At 39.6% G+C, this 18546-nt stretch overlaps 2 protein-coding genes across 7 annotated transcripts in view; one reads left to right on the forward strand and one right to left on the reverse strand.

Moving 5' to 3' along the window:
- The window catches only part of CAST (calpastatin), a 118177-nt gene extending 113145 nt beyond the window's left edge, over positions 1–5032 (forward strand). For all 4 annotated transcript variants that reach the window (XM_036279854.1, XM_036279853.1, XM_036279855.1 and 1 more), the window contains 2 exons: positions 1761–1826; positions 2942–5032. In XM_036279854.1, the coding sequence (XP_036135747.1) occupies positions 1761–1811 (51 nt within the window). In that variant the 3' untranslated portion in view covers positions 1812–1826; positions 2942–5032. The remainder of the gene's footprint in view (positions 1–1760; positions 1827–2941) is intronic.
- Positions 5033–5314: 282 nt separating this feature from the next.
- The window catches only part of ERAP1 (endoplasmic reticulum aminopeptidase 1), a 29270-nt gene continuing 16038 nt past the window's right edge, over positions 5315–18546 (reverse strand). For all 3 annotated transcript variants that reach the window (XM_036279851.1, XM_036279849.1, XM_036279850.1), the window contains exons 11-19: positions 17450–17604; positions 15875–15954; positions 15115–15298; positions 13691–13847; positions 12590–12774; positions 11594–11755; positions 10982–11122; positions 10379–10460; positions 5315–6539 (exon numbers count right to left, since the gene is read on the reverse strand). In XM_036279851.1, the coding sequence (XP_036135744.1) occupies positions 6384–6539; positions 10379–10460; positions 10982–11122; positions 11594–11755; positions 12590–12774; positions 13691–13847; positions 15115–15298; positions 15875–15954; positions 17450–17604 (1302 nt within the window). In that variant the 3' untranslated portion in view covers positions 5315–6383. The remainder of the gene's footprint in view (positions 6540–10378; positions 10461–10981; positions 11123–11593; positions 11756–12589; positions 12775–13690; positions 13848–15114; positions 15299–15874; positions 15955–17449; positions 17605–18546) is intronic.

Consider the following 18546-nt stretch of genomic DNA (forward strand, 5'->3'; position numbering starts at 1 on the left):
TTACACTAATGGACATCTGAAAAAGAAAATATTCCATTCACAATAGCATCAAAAGTAATAAAACACTTAGGAATAAATTTAACCAAGAAAGTGAAAGATTTATAGATTTAAAGATGTATAGACCAAAAACTAATGTGACTGCTGAAATATATCAAAGACAACATAAACCAATAGGGAGACATCCCATGTTCATGAATCAGGAGAATTAACATTATTAAAATACCACTGAAAACCTATCAATGCAATACCACCCAAAGCCTATCAATGCAATTCCTATAAAAATTCCAATGGCATTTTTTACAGAAATAGATCAATCTTAAAATTTGTATGGAATCACAAAAGATCCTGAATAGCCAAAGCAATTCTGAGAAGAACAAAGCTGGAGGCATCACACTTTCTAATTTCAACCTATACTACAAAGCTATTGCAATCAAAACAATATGGTACTGACATTAAAATAAGACACATAGACCAATGGAACAGAATCAACAGCTCAGAAATAAACCCCTGATTATATGGTCAACTAATATTCTAGAAGAGAGCCCAAAACACCCAGTGGGGAGCCAAAGGTCTCTTTAGCAAAAGCAACCATCAAGTGGGAGAAGATATTTGCAAATTATACTTCCAATAAGAGTCTAGTATTGAAAATACTTAAAGAACTCAAGCAATTTAACAACAACAACAAAAATGGGCAGAGGACCTGAGCATACACTTTTCCAAGAAGACATACAGATGGCCAACAGGTACAAGAAAAGATGTTCAACTTCACTAGCCACACGTGAAATGCAAATCAAAACCACAGTGAGATACCACCTTAGACCTGTTAGAATGGCTATTAAAAAGACAAGAAATAACAACTGTTGGCCAGGTTGTGGAGAAAGGGAATCCTTGTACAGTGTTGGTAGGAATGTAAATTGGGACAGCCACTTTCGAAAACTAGTAAGAGAATTACCATATAGTCCAGCAATTCAACTTCTGAGTAGCCAAAGGAAATGAAAACACTAAATCAGAAAGATATGTGCACCCCCAAGTTCACTGAGGCATTATTTATAAGAGCCAAGATATGAAACAACCTAAGTGTCCATCTATAGATGAATGAATTTTTAAAACTGTGATGTGTGCACACACACACACAATGGAATGTTATTCAGCCATAAAAAAATAAAATCTTGCCATTTGTGACAACATGGGTGGACCATGAAGGCATTAAGTTAAGTGAAATAAGTCAGAAAGGCAAATAACATATGATCTCACATGTGAAATCTGAAAGTTGTTCACGCATTATCTCAAATAGATTAATTTGCTTATTAACTTCAGTTGTACAAAGTATATGGTCAACCCTTTCTCAAAAAGTAGAAAGCATAATAACCCTATATGCTTAGTGGATTAGCTGGCCAGCAACTGCCCATTGCTGAGAAAGGGATCATCATAGAATGAATGAACAATACCATCCAAGAACACCTATATATATTTTTTCTTCAATTACCTTGGTCTTAAAAAAAAAAAAAAAAAAGTCTAGAGTAAGAAATGTAGAATCACTAAGGTTCTTTTTAGCTTATAAACTTGAAGTGGAAGAATTCATAGTGTTTTGGATAAAGAAAAAAGATAATTTAAAAAAGCCATCTTATTTTCTTCGACTACCATCTTTGCCCCCTTTAATTCTGAGAAACCCATCTCCTCATAAGAATCTTCTGGTTAATCATTTTTATACTTAATCCAGAAAAGAAAGAGCTCATTGATGGTTTTGCTTTCCCTTTCAGGCAAAGGAGACAACTTCCAAGCCAAAAGCTAATGAAAAAAATACAAGTTAAAGTGCACACTATTTGGTAAGATGGGTGTTTGTTGTAAATGAAGGCAACTATATCTTCTACCAATCTATGTGTTATAGGCAAGAGAAACTAACTCTACTTCTTATGTCATGTTCTCTTTATAGTATTGGCATGAAATGCACATTGCAAAATCTATAATTTTTTGAAAAGCACCAAATGTGATGATTATTTTTTAATATTCCAACAGCACAATCTTATAATAAGAGCTCTTTAAAATATTAGTCCAGGCTCTTAAAGAAAATGACCATCTAAGTCTAGTTGACTCTTTGAAACCCAAATGCTCATTACTATGGCAAAGCAAAATTAGTGTGTTTACCTTTTTTTTAAATCCTTACCTGAGGATATTTTTCTGTTTATCTTCAGATAGAGTAGGAGGGAGGGAGAAATAGAGGGAGAGAGAGAGAAATATCAGCACATCGACTGGTTGCTTCCCACACGACCCTGACCAGGGTTGGGGATGAACCACAACCGAGGTACATGCCCTTGACCAGAATTGAACCTACGACTCTGGTCAGTGGGCTGACGCTCAAACTGCTCAGCCAAGCCATCCAGGGCCATGTTTACCTCTTATAGTGCAATGCTTTTACGTTATTGATACCAGTATATGATGGGTGGGGAAAAGTACCCCTTAGGGTCTCATGGAAATTAGAGGGTTTTTGGAACCAAGGGCAAAGGAAAAGATTGACCACTTTTGCACATATTAGTTTAAGTAAAATGCTATGTTTGATTCAGGAACCTCTGAGATCTATCTTGAGAGCCGGACCCTTAATAACTTTAGAAAGAAGAGATCGTATTCTAAGCCATGAAAGCTTGTAACTGCTTGTCAACCAAAGCCTAAAGGAAATAAGAATGTAGGTTAAATTGGGTTAGGCTCTCTCACCATGGTCCAATTTTTAGTTCCTATACAGAGGGAGGTATGCTGATAAGATCTGCTCTGAAGATTCCCCCCAAAATTAAAAAAAAAATTATATTAATAATCTACTCTCATGTTTACTTCTTGTTTGTTATACAGTGCTTTTGCTAAATGTTACATTTACTATGCCTTGTAAAAAAAAAAAAAAAATTACATACCAAAGTGGTACACTGAATTTTTTTCCTTTGAATTTTTCAAGGTGTCTACATATAAAATCTTCAGCTGGTGGCTGGTGACTTCTGAAGAACAAAAGGCTTGGACAACAAATTTTTCTGGGTGGCTTCTGGACAGTGGTATTTGTTGAGTGTTTGACATCCTAAATATTGGTTTGTTATTCTTTTCCCGGAAAGAAACTGAATTTGTCTGGTTCACCTGTGCTATTGTACTGAGTATTGATAAACTTTTAATTTTTAAAAATTGCCTTCAGTTGGGAGAGAAAGGAGCTTTATATTTCTAAGAGATATATTTGATAGTTTGTTAAAGCCACACTCACACACACACACACACGCACACACCAAGGAAAAACTTTTGCAAACTTTTGCACATACTACACACAGTGCCTGTAAATCTCATTAGTATTTTCGGTTTCACTTAATTTTTGTTGTTGTTGTTAGCATTTGGAAATCAATGCTTTCAACATTCTTCAATGCTCTGATTTCTCATTTCCCCTTTCCTCTTGGGCTTTTGAACTTGTATTTGATGATTCTTTGGGTTAAAGTTTATAAGTCCAACATAAAATTTGTACATTGGGCACTTATCTCCTCTTGGGCTGCTAATAATAAATTAATAGGTAACCTGGACAGACCATGAAGCACTGCATTTATAGGTTAAACTCTTCTTTGCCAAAGGTTAGGACTTCTGCACCTTATAGCCAGCTCAAAACATACTGAGACTTGAATCAAGTCAAAAGAGCAAGATACAGGCTCTATGTCCCGCATAACAACTTCCAAGAATAAAATCGTCTACTTCGAATATTCACGTGGCTTGAATTTGCTAGTTTCCTGTGTTAAGCTGTGCCTTCCGTTCCCTCAGTATAAAACCCGAGCAGCAACTGTTTGCTTAGACCACTGCGACACTAGTCTTTGCCCTGCGCAGCACCCGGCTTTATGGAAGTTAGGTCTACCGAATACAAAACCGAACTTCTGCTTAAAAAATATCTGGAATTTAAAAATGTGCTTCTCACCCCCTCACAACAATTTAAGAACTAGGCTCTACTGTCTTACAACTTTGAATGGTTTCTCAGATCTTTCTGAATGAATTGTTTATGGACGTAACACTGATGAGATTTTGATAAATATTTAATTTCATCATTACTTCCCGGTAGTAAATGTAGGAAGATATCAGGTACATATCATAAACTGCTCTGGAATTTCTTGTTTGAAAGAGCACAGCCTTCCTTAGCATCTGTTTGGAGGTTTCATTTATTAGGACTTAACTGACTTCACTAAATATAATATCACCAGTATTGTCTAAGGTGGGGGGAGAGACAAAAATAACACTGATTATAATGGGCATCAAATTTTGTTAATATGTTCTACAAATTCTCTTTAAAAAACATGCATGTACCTATGAGATTTCAAACTTCACCCACTTTAAATGCTATGTCTATATGATCAGAGACACGGGCATTTTTTTTTTATTATTCTAAGTCTGGGAAATATAAGCCAGTGTTATGGTGACTAAACAGACCTTTTCAAGGCACTGACGAGAAAATAAAACACACGTTTCCTGAGGGATTTTAACTCTGTATCTAATTCTTCCATTGGGGTAGTATAAAGGGGGGTTTTTTGTTTGTTAAAAAAGGTAGGACCTTGGACATTGACAGATGTGTTTGCAAGAATATGGCTGCAGTATTACTAACTTCTATGCATATATGCTATTTTTAAATGACATACCAAAATCCAGAGATTTAAGAAATGCCTATAAAAGTAAACATTTACTTAAGGTACTCTGAATATGCCTTTTTGTTAATCAGAAATGTTCTCAAGACTTGGGTGTTTGATATTAATTGATGATGACTTGAGTAAGCTTCCAGATCTAAAGCAATCCTTGTTTACCCACCTAATTAGGAAGAAATACTTGCAAATATATGCTTAGAGGTAAATAACAACTTTTTATTACCAAAAAGGTTTTGCACATTGTTGTGGCAATACTGTGTCTGTTTGGAAAGGCACTTCTCCAAAAGCCAACGAAAGTAGGTTCCTCAGGTGACCCAACTGAAGATCACTATTTCCATGTTTCATTAATCAAGATGTAAAATACAATTAAAGAAAAATATTTTACATTCAAATCTTGGCTGTGTGTTTTTTAGAAGGAAAATACAGGGGGTGGAAATTACCAGTGATTGCGTTTTCTGTTTTTATTTCTCAAACCACTACAGCATGCAATATGTGTAAAAACGGAATCGTAAATGCATTTGTCCAGAAAACTCACTATTCCTACTGTATCAGAACACACTGACTTTTCGTATCATACTCTTTTATCATAAAAATTCTAAGTGTATTAGAAACCTCATAAAAGACTTCTCAGAGTAATGTAAATAAATATTTTCAGTTTCACAATACGTTGTCCTTCACGGGAGACTATGCCATGACTTATTGGCAATAAGTGAGTGACTTATTGGCAATAAGTGACAATAATGAGTTAGTCAAGAATTATAAACTAGGCCAAATAACGAGCAGAGAGAGGAAGCCCCGCCTACCTAAGGATCAACAGCTCTCAGGTACAACTTCAGATGAGAGGGTTTCTCTCTAGACCTGAACATACTCTGCTGTTTCAGAAGGGCCACTGTATCAGTCAGGGTCCCTGAGGAAATAGATGACATTCAAATTAGGACTATCTGAGCAGGGTTCCATATGAGGTGTTCTTCCTTGTTTTATTTTGAAGCAAAGGCAAGTGCAGGGAGGTATGGGAACCACAAGTAGAGCCAGGACTAGTAAAAGCCCGGCTGCCACTTTGCCCCCCGTCCTGAAGGGGTGAGAGAGGAAGCAGGCACTAGAATGCAGAGATGGGGAGAGCTGAGTGGGAAAGGGGTCCGCCCCTCCAGACTGGAGACCTTCAATGGGGCCCAGCCTAAGTCGACCTGCAAGGGAAAGAGGGGAATAAACACCCCGCCTCCTCTTTCCCACCCCAGCTCCAATCTGCCCTGCTGGGAGGCTGACCACAAGCTAGAGAGCATGGACGCCTGATGCCCAGCCCGACACGCGGGCGGCGAGGAAGAGAAGGCGGGAAGCCGACCAGACTCATCCTGGCTTAGTCGAGGATTCAGGTGGTCGTGGTCAGCAGTTCCCACTGTTCAGTGTTGTCTGGAGGCTAACAAAACAGCTCGTGAGGGGTTTGGAGACTGGGGGCTTACGTATAAAATAAGAAGAATAAGGTGCTTTACTCCTCGGTAGTTGGGGAACCCACCCCTTGGGTCTCCATTGCAGGCAATACCCATAAATGAAACACATGACAGACATGACCCATTGATGAGAAAATGAACAGCTGGGCTTTTCACAGGGCTGGTCAAATGAGAAAGAAGTCGAAGGAAAAGGTCCATCTTCAGTGGGAGCCAAAACAGCCATCTCTAGTTTGAAAATACTCATAGTCAACAAAATTTTGGTGATTACAGATCACGGGAACCAACAAAGAACAAATCATTACAGCAGTTCAAGGTGTTCGTTTTGGAGCCACACTCTGATTCTGTCGAAATTCTTGTCCATCCAGCGTATGTTTTCCTCGATGGTTTCAATTGTTTGTTGGACACAACGGAGCTGAGAACCGTTTTCTTTCAAAGAGCTGAAGAATCCTTTCACCTTGGGAGGGAAAAGTGGTTTTTTAAATTTGTGCTTTATTGCATTATACAAATATAAACCCAGGCTAGTTGAAAGAAAGCTGAAGCCAAAATTCCAGCATTTGTCAAAATTCTATATGGAAGGCAGCGCCAGGTGTCTGGATACGATTATGTACACAAACTTAAGCTATATGAAATGAGCTCATGCCTCATGATGTCAAGTTTTGTGTTTTTCTCTGCCATTTTTTCATTTATTCACAGTTGCCAGATTCTAAAAGACTTCACTGTTTACCACTTTATAATTAAGGTTTAATTGAGTGTGTCTATTTAATGTGCATTCTGTTATATACACACAGATGCGAACTTAATTTTTTTAAGCATGATATCTGAAAAGCAGAGTGTGTGGAGTATCTTCTTTGCCAAGCAAAACAGTTTCAACCACATAAGTGTAGTCTTTCTCCATGGACCTGGCCTTGTGTGTTGTTACAGAAACACTGTGGGGAATGGGGTTCTTAGCAACTTATGGTGGTAATACCCCAAACTCTGCCAAGATTTTGTCATCCTAATCCACAATTCAGGTATTGTTCGCTCAAGATAAAATCCGCACAAACTTCCCAGAGGTTTTAGAGAGATAAGAAACTCTTGGCTATCTCCTTAAAAATATGTTTGTTGTTCCATCGCTGGGTATCTTAACCCCTTTAAGCTCACGTGAGGAATAGGCTGGCTTTGCCATATCACTGATCACTGTGCTACTCTGTTTCACCTTAAAGGGTCTGCAACCTTTTCCCATAAATTTTCACAGCATTAATCCATCACTTTTTGATTTTGTAGACAGAAAGCAAGTCTAGGCCAAGATGTGTTGTTTGTTCAGCATGGATTCCAGACAGTTGATTCCTTTAAAAAATCCATGCCATAATATCATGAGCTTGAAAATAAGCGGGGGGTTAGAATAGGTTTCTGAAAGATCAAATTCCAATTTTAAATGATGCAAGGTTGTTTTAGAATTATATCTCAGTGCAACTTTTCAATGAGCTCAGAGGCAGGCCCTCCCGCCGCAGCAACTTAGAAAACGCTCACTGTGCTTCTCCGCCCCGTCCCAGGTTGCAGCTCAACCTTCTTTCATCCTCTCAGAACTCAAGATTCATAGACAGTCAATTAAAAATCCCTCCCTCTGGGCTCTCCTCAACAGCCACATCAATAACTATACCAGTTGGTCAAACTGTCTAATCCTGAAGGAGCCCATCATGATAGTACCATTAAAAAACAGACTTAACAAGATTTGTAACAAAACCAGTTGTTAAGACTTGCCCTTAAATTCTTCCTGACCCCGAAGTCTCTCTCCTATATGATCCGCCTTGGGAAGTGCAGCACATCAGCTGAGTATTTGATCCAGACCTGCCTCCTTGAGAACATTTTCTGCGCATCAAGCAGCATGATATAGGAATGGAGAAACAGGTTTATCCTACTAACTTGTTTGACGTTGAGCAAATAATTTAACTTCTCTGGGACATACTCCTCGTTCGTGAAATGAGGGTCATCTCTACATTGCAGAGGGGAGGCGAGGATGTAATTATATAACATGGGTAGGGTGCAGAATCCAAAACGCAGCATGTATCGGACTCAACCTCATCATTTATTCATGAAATGTAGAGTGGTACTTATTCATCCCTTGCTGTGTGAGAGCTGAGGATGAAGCAGTGCATCAAACCTGCACGCTACTCTCATGGAGCTTACAGTCTGTCTGGGAAGACAAGCAGCAAACTATGATTACTATAAATTACTGCTGTGAAAATAAACAAGGGCTATGATAGTACCTGGGGAGGGGGTGGCCTGCTGTACAGAGTGGTGTGGGAAGATGACCCTTGAGCTAGAGCCTCTCAAGGATAAAATGAACCTTTCCAGCAAAAAGTTGCCCAAAGAGAAAGCCAGGCAGAGAAGAAAGTGCAGAGCATTAGAGGTCAGAGAAACAGCTGGTGGCCCAGAAGCCGGAGAAGGCTGAGTGGCTGAGTGTTGGGAGACAGTGAACAGGGCAGCAAGTGAGAAACGGCTGAGAGGCGGGCAGGAGCCAGGTCACCACAGTCTGTGCACACAGGAAGGACAGGTTTGGGATTTATTGCAGAAACAATAGACTGGGTTTCAAGAAGGGGCTCAGTGATGGGCTGATCTTCAGTTTTAAATGTGGAAAATGATTTGATTAGTGACAAAGTGGCAGAAGGGAGGCCAGTTAGAAGGTTATCACCAAAGACCAGGCAGAAAAATAAGAAAAGCTTGGATGGGGTAAGGGGAAGTTGGAAGCTCATCACTATGGTGCATATGCAAGAGAAGGGCTGACAAGCCTCGGGATGAATTAGATGTGAGGGGAAGGAAGGGCTCAGGATGACTCCTGTGTTTTAAATGTCAGAGGGATGCTCTCTATTATGACAATATCTCAGGCTTCATTTCCATGTCCTACCTCAGTTTTTGTACCTGATGTTTCCTATGCACACACACTCTCCTCTTACATACCTGCATATTTCCTTCAATATCCACTCAAATGTCTCCTAATCATCCTATGAAACATAGCACCACTCCCTCCCCCCGTCACTCTCTAGCCTTACCTTACTTTATTCAGTCTTCAACCTGACAAAAGTTGTCTGTAATTGTCTGATCCCCCCAGTCGAATTTAAGCTCCATGAGAGCAGGAGCTTTGTCTATTCTGTTCATCATCATACCCCAGAGCCTAAAGCCAAGCCTGCTATATAATAAGAATAGAATATCTTGAATAAATTAATGAGAAAACCAATAAATAAATAAGTTCACTGAATGAAATGTTTGGTCTATGGACAGCTAGCTAGCTAGCCACAGCATATGGACAGCTCATCACACAGAATACCTCTGCTGTAGACCTCACTGGAGTTCAAGCTTGAGATATTATGTGCAAGTTATTTTACAAGCCTGGGTGAGGCTGATGAAACTGGACAAAAGCTAAGGGGCATGACACTTCTTTTGCATTTTCAAGGTACTCTTCCTATAGTGAGCTAGATCATGGTGTAACCAAACCATACATGAAGCTATCCTTTAAAAAATTAATATTTGGCTCTCAGATTTTATCTAAACACAACATAGTTTTAAAACCATGTAAAATTTGTTCTGTGACTTTACTATAGAAAACATTACCATAGAAGGGACACCACAAACAACCCAGATACCATATGCCTCAGAGTTTAGACTGGAAGAAAAGGATGCTTTGGTGGAAAACTCTGGTTCCTTCTTACCACACAATGAGAATAACTCATACTGTTTTCTTATTTTTCCTTGACTGCTAGGAAGCTGTGATAAATTTAGGATTCAATTGCAATAAATTGTCCTCAGCATAAATCCTTCAGACAGTTACCACTCTCTGTTCATCATGCAACTTTTTGTTCTTTATTTTAACACTTCTTTTATACCTGGACCTTATAAATTGCCTAAAATTCTTTCTGAAGGCAGATGGCATATGAATAAGCAACAGGAAATCATGAACTTAGACAGTGGAGAACCCAGATTCCAGACCTACCTCTTTCGCAATAACTAGATGATCACCTCAGTTAATTATACTTCAGATGATCACTTTTAACATCTGAAAACAGGGATTAAGTGTCTAAAGTAATTTTTAAGCTCTAAAATGTGTAATGGCAAGTTAAGGCTTCTTAATGTGAAGAGGCATAGTTTTCACTAGTTCACTTGTAACTGATTTTTGCTCATGTTAAAGATGCCACAGCATCCAAAAAGAACATATAACAAGTGACAAAATCTATGTCTAACTCCTCACACCTTTAAAATATTGTCTACCCCACAATTTATTAGCTAGTGTCACGTGAGCTTAAAAAGATTTTTTTTTACCTCTTCAAGCCGCGCTCTTGTAGAGAACTGATTTGTTGTCCCCACTACCATGTGGGCTATGGAAGATGAGCCAAGCGCAAACCTAGAAATGGAAACTTTCAAGTTATATTTTGAAATATGTATTCTTTCAACATATATTTTTAAGTGCCTCATGTATTATAGCATTTAACTGAAAACTGATTAAGCATGAAAAACGGGCATGATCTCTACCCTCCGATGGGTTAAGATCTAGTTGCAAAATATAGATGCCAACTGCTGAATTTTTAAAAGGTGGAGTACCCAAGAGAAAATGATAGAGGCAGTGATGCTCCACGCGTTCGACAAGGGCAGGTGCAAACCGGCCAAGCGCTGAGCAGGAGACTTCTAATAGGCCAGTGGGTGCAGGAAGGGATTATTCCAGATGGAACGCAGACTGTCTATCCAGATTCATTAGCTAGCAATGAGTTAGAATTTTATAGTTTCTAAAGATATTCTATGGACCTCTACTTTCTAGTTTCAGTCAAACCCCCCTTTAGATGATCACTGTTGTTTTACCAACAAAGCAAAAACATAGCGAGGTGAAGGAACTTTTCCAGTCACAGCACAATCTTTGGCACTACTTACTTTTGTATGAGTTTATTCCAATTTTCCCTTAGAAACTGCCAGGCCAATGGATATCCCACTGGGTTTCTGCCAATACTTGTAAGAATACCTGGAAACTCTTGTGTTTTTATTCCTTCCCCCTTAAAACTTTGTTCTAGTAACCTAGAATGATTAAGAGAAGAGATGTTAGCAATGAATAAGCCCTGAAGAAGTTACACATGAGAAAGTTTTTCTATAATATAATTTGTGAAAGAAAAAGGCCAATAACAAAGACCTAAAAGATGAATCGGTAACCAGAAGCCTGATAAAGTCACTATAGCTATGTAATAATAAAACGAACTCACAGTATTTACAACACAAATTCTCACATATTCCCTCATTTGCTCAAAAGAGGAGCTAAGAAAGTATAGATTTCTAAATTTGTTATTTTAAAGACACACAAATATATGTTCCTTTAAATATTTTTCCTAACATCTGCTTCCCCCTAATTATTTACCATACTTGTTATTTGTGGGCCACTAGCATACATGTTCCCAGCAGAATACGCAGTTCCTGGCCAAATGAACAAAAACAGAAGGATCTGCTCTAACTTAATTCCCTTTGTTCAGACATGAGCATGAATGAATTACTCACCACTGAAGCTTTTCCTTATTTTGGCTAACACAGAGGGCAAATTCAATTTGATATTTCTCAGTGCCCGACAGAGAAGACTGATACTTATTGTAAAGAAAATCCCATCCTTCAGTGGTCTGGGCCCCCACAGCAAACACTGCCAAGGTCACATCGCTGGGCAGCCTGTAGGAAAGAACACACCGGTGAGAGTCAGAGATACAGGAACTGTGTTTGGATGCAGAATGGTGACCAGTTCTGAACTGATAAACTGGCCCCATGATCAGAGAAGCAGGCCTGGAAACCCAAACAAAAATAACCTTTCCTTCAGTTACCTTTTTTTGAAAGAGGCAAGAGAAAATATCTAAAATCGGTGTGAGTAGCCTTCTAAAAAAATGTAATGTGAAAAGCCACTTTTATAAATACCTATGTATCTAACATACTTTAATGATGCTGGGTGGCCACTTTTCAAGACACAATAAAAAGATGTAATCCATGCACAAGCATCAGAAATCCAATAGGACCACCATTTATAAGCATTTCTTTCAGTGGAATCATGTATACCATTGGCTTAATATTTCCCAGATGGGATTTAAGCCCCAGATATACCCTATGTATAGCAAGAATTAAATTTCCAAATATAGGGAGATCCTACTTTACTTCGTGTGGGCAACGACTCTGCGCCTCTTGTCCAGGACGTTGGAGCCCCAAAGCAGCTCCTGTCAGTGCAGCCGTCTCAGTTCTGATAAGGGTTGTATCCTTGGCTGCACAAACTGGGAACTGTTCTAGCCCCTTGCTAACTCTCCAGATATTTGACTTTAGTGCAAAGAAGTTCCCTCCTAGCATTACTTCAAGTGGAGGGATACGGAGATAAATCTTAGAGAGTGATTTATTTTCCTAAAATGGGAGGCAGCGAAGACTTGTCTCTAGTTGGATTTGCTCCCGACACTTAGCAGTGATGATGGAAAATTGAAAAGGTGGCCCTTACACGAATGAACTGGTTGTTTGCTAAGGACAGACCTCAGGTTTCCGTTGGCTTCCTTCCACTCTCGAAAGTGGCGCTCGGCCCTCTGCACGCAGGGCTGGTACCTGCGCACGCAGGCGAAGAGCAGGAGCTGACTCCGCAGCATCCGCTCCGAGGTGGAGCCCTCGTCGGTCCAGCTCTGCGTGTCAATGAGGCCCTTCAGCAGCCTGATGAGAAAGGCCTGCGGGAAAGCCACAGCGTCAGCAGTCCTGTCCCAGGCTCTCTCATGCTTTATATGATCCAGTACACTCAGGTGAGAGGGGATGGTTTTAAAAGTTTAACGCAACTCTTATTTTTAAAACCATACAGTTCTGTTTATATTTAATCACAAAAGGGGTCAAAAACAAGAAATGGTGAACTATTTTAGTATGTGCATAACAATCTTTTATAAATATATCTTTATCTACTTAAAATCAGGATAAACTGCCACTTTTAAAACAAAGAGAGTTTATATGACTCCACTTTTTATTAATTCTTTTTAATCTTCACCTGAGGATATTTTTCCATTTATCTTCATATAGAGTGGGAGGGAGGGAGAGAGAGAGATAGAAAGAGAGAGAGAGACATCGACTGGCTGCCTCCCACACAACCCAACCAGGTCCAGGGACGAACTGCAACCAAGGTACATGCCCTTGACTGGAATCAAACCCACGACTCATTGGTCCACGGGCCAATGCTCTAACCACTGAGAAAACTGTCCAGGGCATATATGACTCCATTTTTAGGGCAAATTATACAACAGACCTTTATGAAATTTTGCCCGAAATAATAAATTTGTCTTCTTCAAGTATTTGAGTCCCAGAAAAGTCTTAATAGTAACTATAATAATACAAAAGTAAAATGAAATAAAGGATTTGCAAAAGAAAGGGAATATGAAATCCATGAAAATTAAGTATAGAATCTCATAGTGCCATGTCTATGTTTAGTATTAAAATAAAACAAATCTCTTTGCTAGTGAATCCAAATACTGAGTTAAATTTTATTTACTTTTCTTTACTATATACCAAGACATACATATACACAACAGTTAAGAATTCTTCCACACCGATATAAAAGAAAACCCTTATGTAACTATTCAGTTTATCTCAGGCTTTTACCTTGAACTGAGTTTCCACTTCATTCATATCTCTTTTCTCCATTAACTTATACATAGGCACCAGCTCACTCAAACCTTGGGACACAGGCATAATTTCCATTTCATGTTTCAAGTACAGGGTTAAATTCAAGGCTTTTTCAATTGGCAGCTTTCCAATGCTGGTCAGGAGACACCACGGTTAGCAGTTGAACAGAAAATCCAACAAATCAACTTTTGTTTCAAAAGGTATTTTAACCATCTTCCAGCCAAAAACTCAATCGGTTACTAATGCCCCTTACAAACTCGGATGTGTAGATTAGTATCTTTCCCATTACATACAACACAACATGTGGCATGTTTACATGGAAGTTTCTCAGGTCACAACAGAGCCAGGGCTAACTTGTCCCTCCCGCAAGCGTGGGCCTGTGCGCTGAGCTCCCAGGGTAAGACGGGGATTTTGATCAAAGACCCTTCAGGAAGCCTAGTCGGAGAGACCGCCGCTCAGTCAGCAGCATGAGTCTCTGGAGTCAACACGTCCTCTTCTCCATTCCGAAAAGGAAGTGAATATAGATGTAAACCTTTCATTATAGAGGCTTGGTGCTAAAAGCCTCCGTGGTAGGGTCGGTGCTCACCCTCACCCAAACCCTCTAAGATTTAAGCAGTAATAGGCTACAGAGGGGAGTATTTTTAGGCACACAGAAACAGCTAGGGAAGCAACCCCTATTTTGATCCCCTGTTGCTTTTTGTTTCCTCAAGAGGCCCAGGAGAGGGAGAACTTGACATTTAGAGCAGAGGGGCATGGGGTATGAGGAGAATTATAAATTGATCCTTTCTACCTGGGTGATTCCCTTTAGGACCTCTGTTCTGTGTAAATACTGAAGAAGTGTATGTTTTTGGCTTGCGGACTATTTCCTTAAAAACTACTGTCATGGGGCAGAAAGTTCGAGTAAACACTATCAACAACTCAAAGGTCATTTGGTTGGGCGGCATTTTATGAGCCATATTCCATAAAGATGCGGCGAAGTTCAGGGATCCAGCTGCGGGCACGAACAACTTGGGCCCGGGCTCCTCACTCTTCTGAGTAGGCTTGGAGCTTGTGCAAGACCCAGCAGGGCCCAGAAAGCCTCAGGACAGGGCTTTAGAAACCAGGCAAGGGGCTTGGGGGGGGGGGGGGAGTCTCCTGATTTTCTACACTTTGCCTGCACTGATCCTAGTTGTTCATGAAAAGGATTAAAGTTCAGATTCCTTCCTTTACCTTCCTCAGCAGACACAGCCAGGAGGTGGACGCTGAGGCTAAAAGCAACCTTGGATTGTTAGAAGAACTCAGGGGCAAACACCCTTCAACTTCTCGTTAGCAATCAGTCATTTTCATCTTTAGAAATCAAGAATTTGAGTGCGAGCAGCTGCTTTCAGAAATAAACCAAGACTCTGAGGAGCTTGCATTACCTGACAAGCTGAAACGCATTGTTAATGAGGCTGGCCCGATCATTACTACTGATTGCTGTGTGTGTTCCTTTTAAAAGGCTGGTCAGAGAATCCCATCCATCATCCTCGTAATGCACAATGTAATAGCCGTTCATTCCCACATTAAATTTGATCCATTCCACCTCTTCTGGGAGGATGAGCACATCTAGGGCAAATAACATAAATCACAGCTCCATTTTCTCCTTGACAGATGAAAGCTTTTCTGATCAGAGACTGGACCACAAAACTAACAGCGAGTTTAATACTGAACAGTTTTAATACTGAAACGAGTTTCATACTGAACACGTTTCTTTTAGAAACCCAAAACAGGGTCCCCATAGACAGAAGCCAACATGAGTTTTAGACACCGATTTTGTGAGATTTATAGATCTATGAGAAGAACGCAGCCACGTCTCGGGCCATACGTACGAGATGACGCAGCAGCGTTAAAGTAATGGGGGATTTTCATGAGGAATCCCTTCTTTTTAGTATTATATAGCTCAACTGTTTTCATCTCTATCTGGCAAGATCCTGGCTTTTTCTTTTTCTTTTTTTTTTTGCAACCAGACAGTATTTTCAAACCTATAGTCTTCACTAAAAAATGAAAGCCAGAGATTTGCTGAAGATAAAGGCTGACCTGATCCTTTTTATTTTAACCAAGATAAATAGCAAAAGAAAGGTGGTATCTAAATCCTGCACATTTCCATAGCTCCTTCTTGCATTAATTTCCCCAACAAATTACCTGTTTTTGTCTTCAGCAAAAATCTATGGGCTGAGTCTGATTTGCTGGTGATGAATGTCAATGGAACATGCCACAGGTACCTAAATGAAAGGAAGATGATTCGCCCATTTGTTGATTCAACTGAATAAGCAGTTATTAAATCACCTATCACATGCCAGGCACTGGCTGGTTTAGGAAAGAATGGTACCAAAGTCGCTACAGCCAAAGAGATCAAAACACCATCACCTTGTGTTCCAGGCAGTATTCATCCTTCTCTGGCTCCTTAAGTAGAGTTAGGAATTTGGGCTCAAGTGAGCCCTGACAGCCTTTACAGTGATTGGCTGGGAGCTCACAGGGCCAAACTTAAAAACCGTGACCACTAGTAATGGCACAAATTGACATCATGTGCCTCCTAAATCATATATAAAAGGAACACATCACTTCTATGGAATTCCTACTAATGATGCATAACCTAAATCCGATCATGAAAAAACAGCAGAAAACCCAAATTGGAGGACATTCCATAAAATAATTGGCCTGTACTCTTCAAAAATGTCAAGGTCAAAAAAGGCAAAGACTGAAGAGAAGTTTCAGAGAAATAGAACTAAAGAAATGTGACAATTAATACAATGTGATTCTAATATTGAATCCTGCCTGAACCAGAATTTTTTTTTCTTTTACTACAAGACATTATTATGACAACTGGTAAAATCTAAATAAGGTTTATAAATTAGATAATAGCATTGTATCAAGCTTATTTCATAATCGTGATAATTGTGTTGTGGTTATATAAGTGAAAGTTCTTAGTTTTTACAAAATACCACACAAGTATTTTGAGGTAAAGAAGCATCATGTGTCCAAATGACTCTCAAACAGAGGAAAGTTACACACACACACACACACACACACGCACGCATACATATACATATAGCATAGATGTAGAGAGATGAATTTTGAGAAAGCTTATCTTATATCAGAGTTCAGTAAGATTTTATATACATATATAGAGAGACAGAGAGACATAAAGCAAATATGGTATAAACAGTTATATATCTGGGTAAAAAATATATGGAAATTATTTTCACTTTCTTGAAACTTCTCCATTAAGTCTAAAAGTCTTAAAATAAACAATTTTAAAAAGTGTCCACATAGGGCCAATCAATCTGCAGTGTGTTATTTCCAGTGATGTCCTTCTGTGGTGTTAAGTTGACAAACAAGTTCCAGGACCTAACTCAGACTTTCAATGGAAAAGAATTGAGTCTCTCATAAGTCCCGGAAATCATAATTCCCCGGCACTATTGTCATTTAGTGGCAGTAACTTAGATTGGAGCTTATTTCAAGTCAGTAACTGAAAATGACCACTCTATCAAATTACAAAAGATGAGAATGTTAAAATAATTATACATCATCAGCTTCTCTGAGATGAACCAAGGTTTCCTGGGGAGATGGTGGTATATAAGTCAACTTCATAGGATATATAGATTTGATTAAAATACTTTAGCAATAAAGGTAAGGGCACTAATTCAAAAATAAAGTTTTATCCTACAAAGCAGATGTTAGTGAGGCAACAAAAGGAGTTTTTCTCAATGACCTTACCCAGTTTCTGGGGTGCCATCAGATCCTTTCATGTAGTGCTCTTGCTTCATGTGTACATTCCTCCCTCTGACTGTGATGGTTATCAGGGGGAAGCCCTTCTGCAGTGTCCAGGTGTTCATCATGGTTTTCACATCAAGGCCTTCCTGTTTCCAGTGCTGGTGTACACAGGAAAAGACAGATGTGACCCACTTAGACCCAACTAAGAAAAGACGGAACCCAAGCTTGTGCTCACAGACGGAGTTAAACTACCTGTTGCCACCTCCCTGTGAAGCTCTCTCCCGTCCTTTCCTTGGCTCCTCAGCCCCGGCCCTGTTCCCTTCCCCCACTGTCTCCCACCATAGTCTGCCGTGCATTGCAGCACAAACTGTTTACTTTTCCTTCTCTTTCTCTACACCTGAGTGTCTTGAGAATAGGTACCATATCTGGTTCTACCGGGTATACTGAGGACTTGGCACCAGGCACAAATTAGGCATGGGTATGAATGAATGCAGAGAAGGGAAAGTGGCCAGGTGTTCAACACCTACATAATTATGCCGGCTCTCAGACAAGCAGGTGGGGGAAAGTGTTCATCAAGAGCCTGTACTTCCAAAGTGGTAACTCCCAGATGGCCCACATCTGACAAGCAATCATGTACTCAAAAGAGGATGTTTTCTTTGATAGTAAGAAAAGCTCTTAAGAAATATTTAAAAGCTAGTAAAAGGATAAAATGTGCTATGGAACAAATCTACAAATTCCCAAATAAAGCCATCTCTAAAAACAAAAAAAAAGCCAAAGAAAGTAAAAATATGGTGGATAAAATTGTTAAATCTCCCCACAGCTGCCTATGAAGAGAGTCCAGCAGCCCAGATAAGCGGAGATGTAGACTGTGTTGTGATTCAGATGCCTTGAATTCTTTATGGCTTATTAGTTTGAAAGACGAGTTAGATCTAAACTCAGATCTCAGCTCTGCAGTTTACGAACCATATGCCTTTGGATTTCATATTCCCATCTGTAGAAACAGGTATCACAGCGCCCCTCTCAGAGGTTCACTCTGAAGAGCAGAGGTGACAATACACGTGGGTGCTGAGCACGTGCCTGACACGTGGTAAGTGCTCACG

Source organism: Molossus molossus, unplaced genomic scaffold, assembly GCF_014108415.1.
Source record: "Molossus molossus isolate mMolMol1 unplaced genomic scaffold, mMolMol1.p scaffold_m16_p_3, whole genome shotgun sequence".
NCBI classification, from domain to species: domain Eukaryota; kingdom Metazoa; phylum Chordata; class Mammalia; order Chiroptera; family Molossidae; genus Molossus; species Molossus molossus.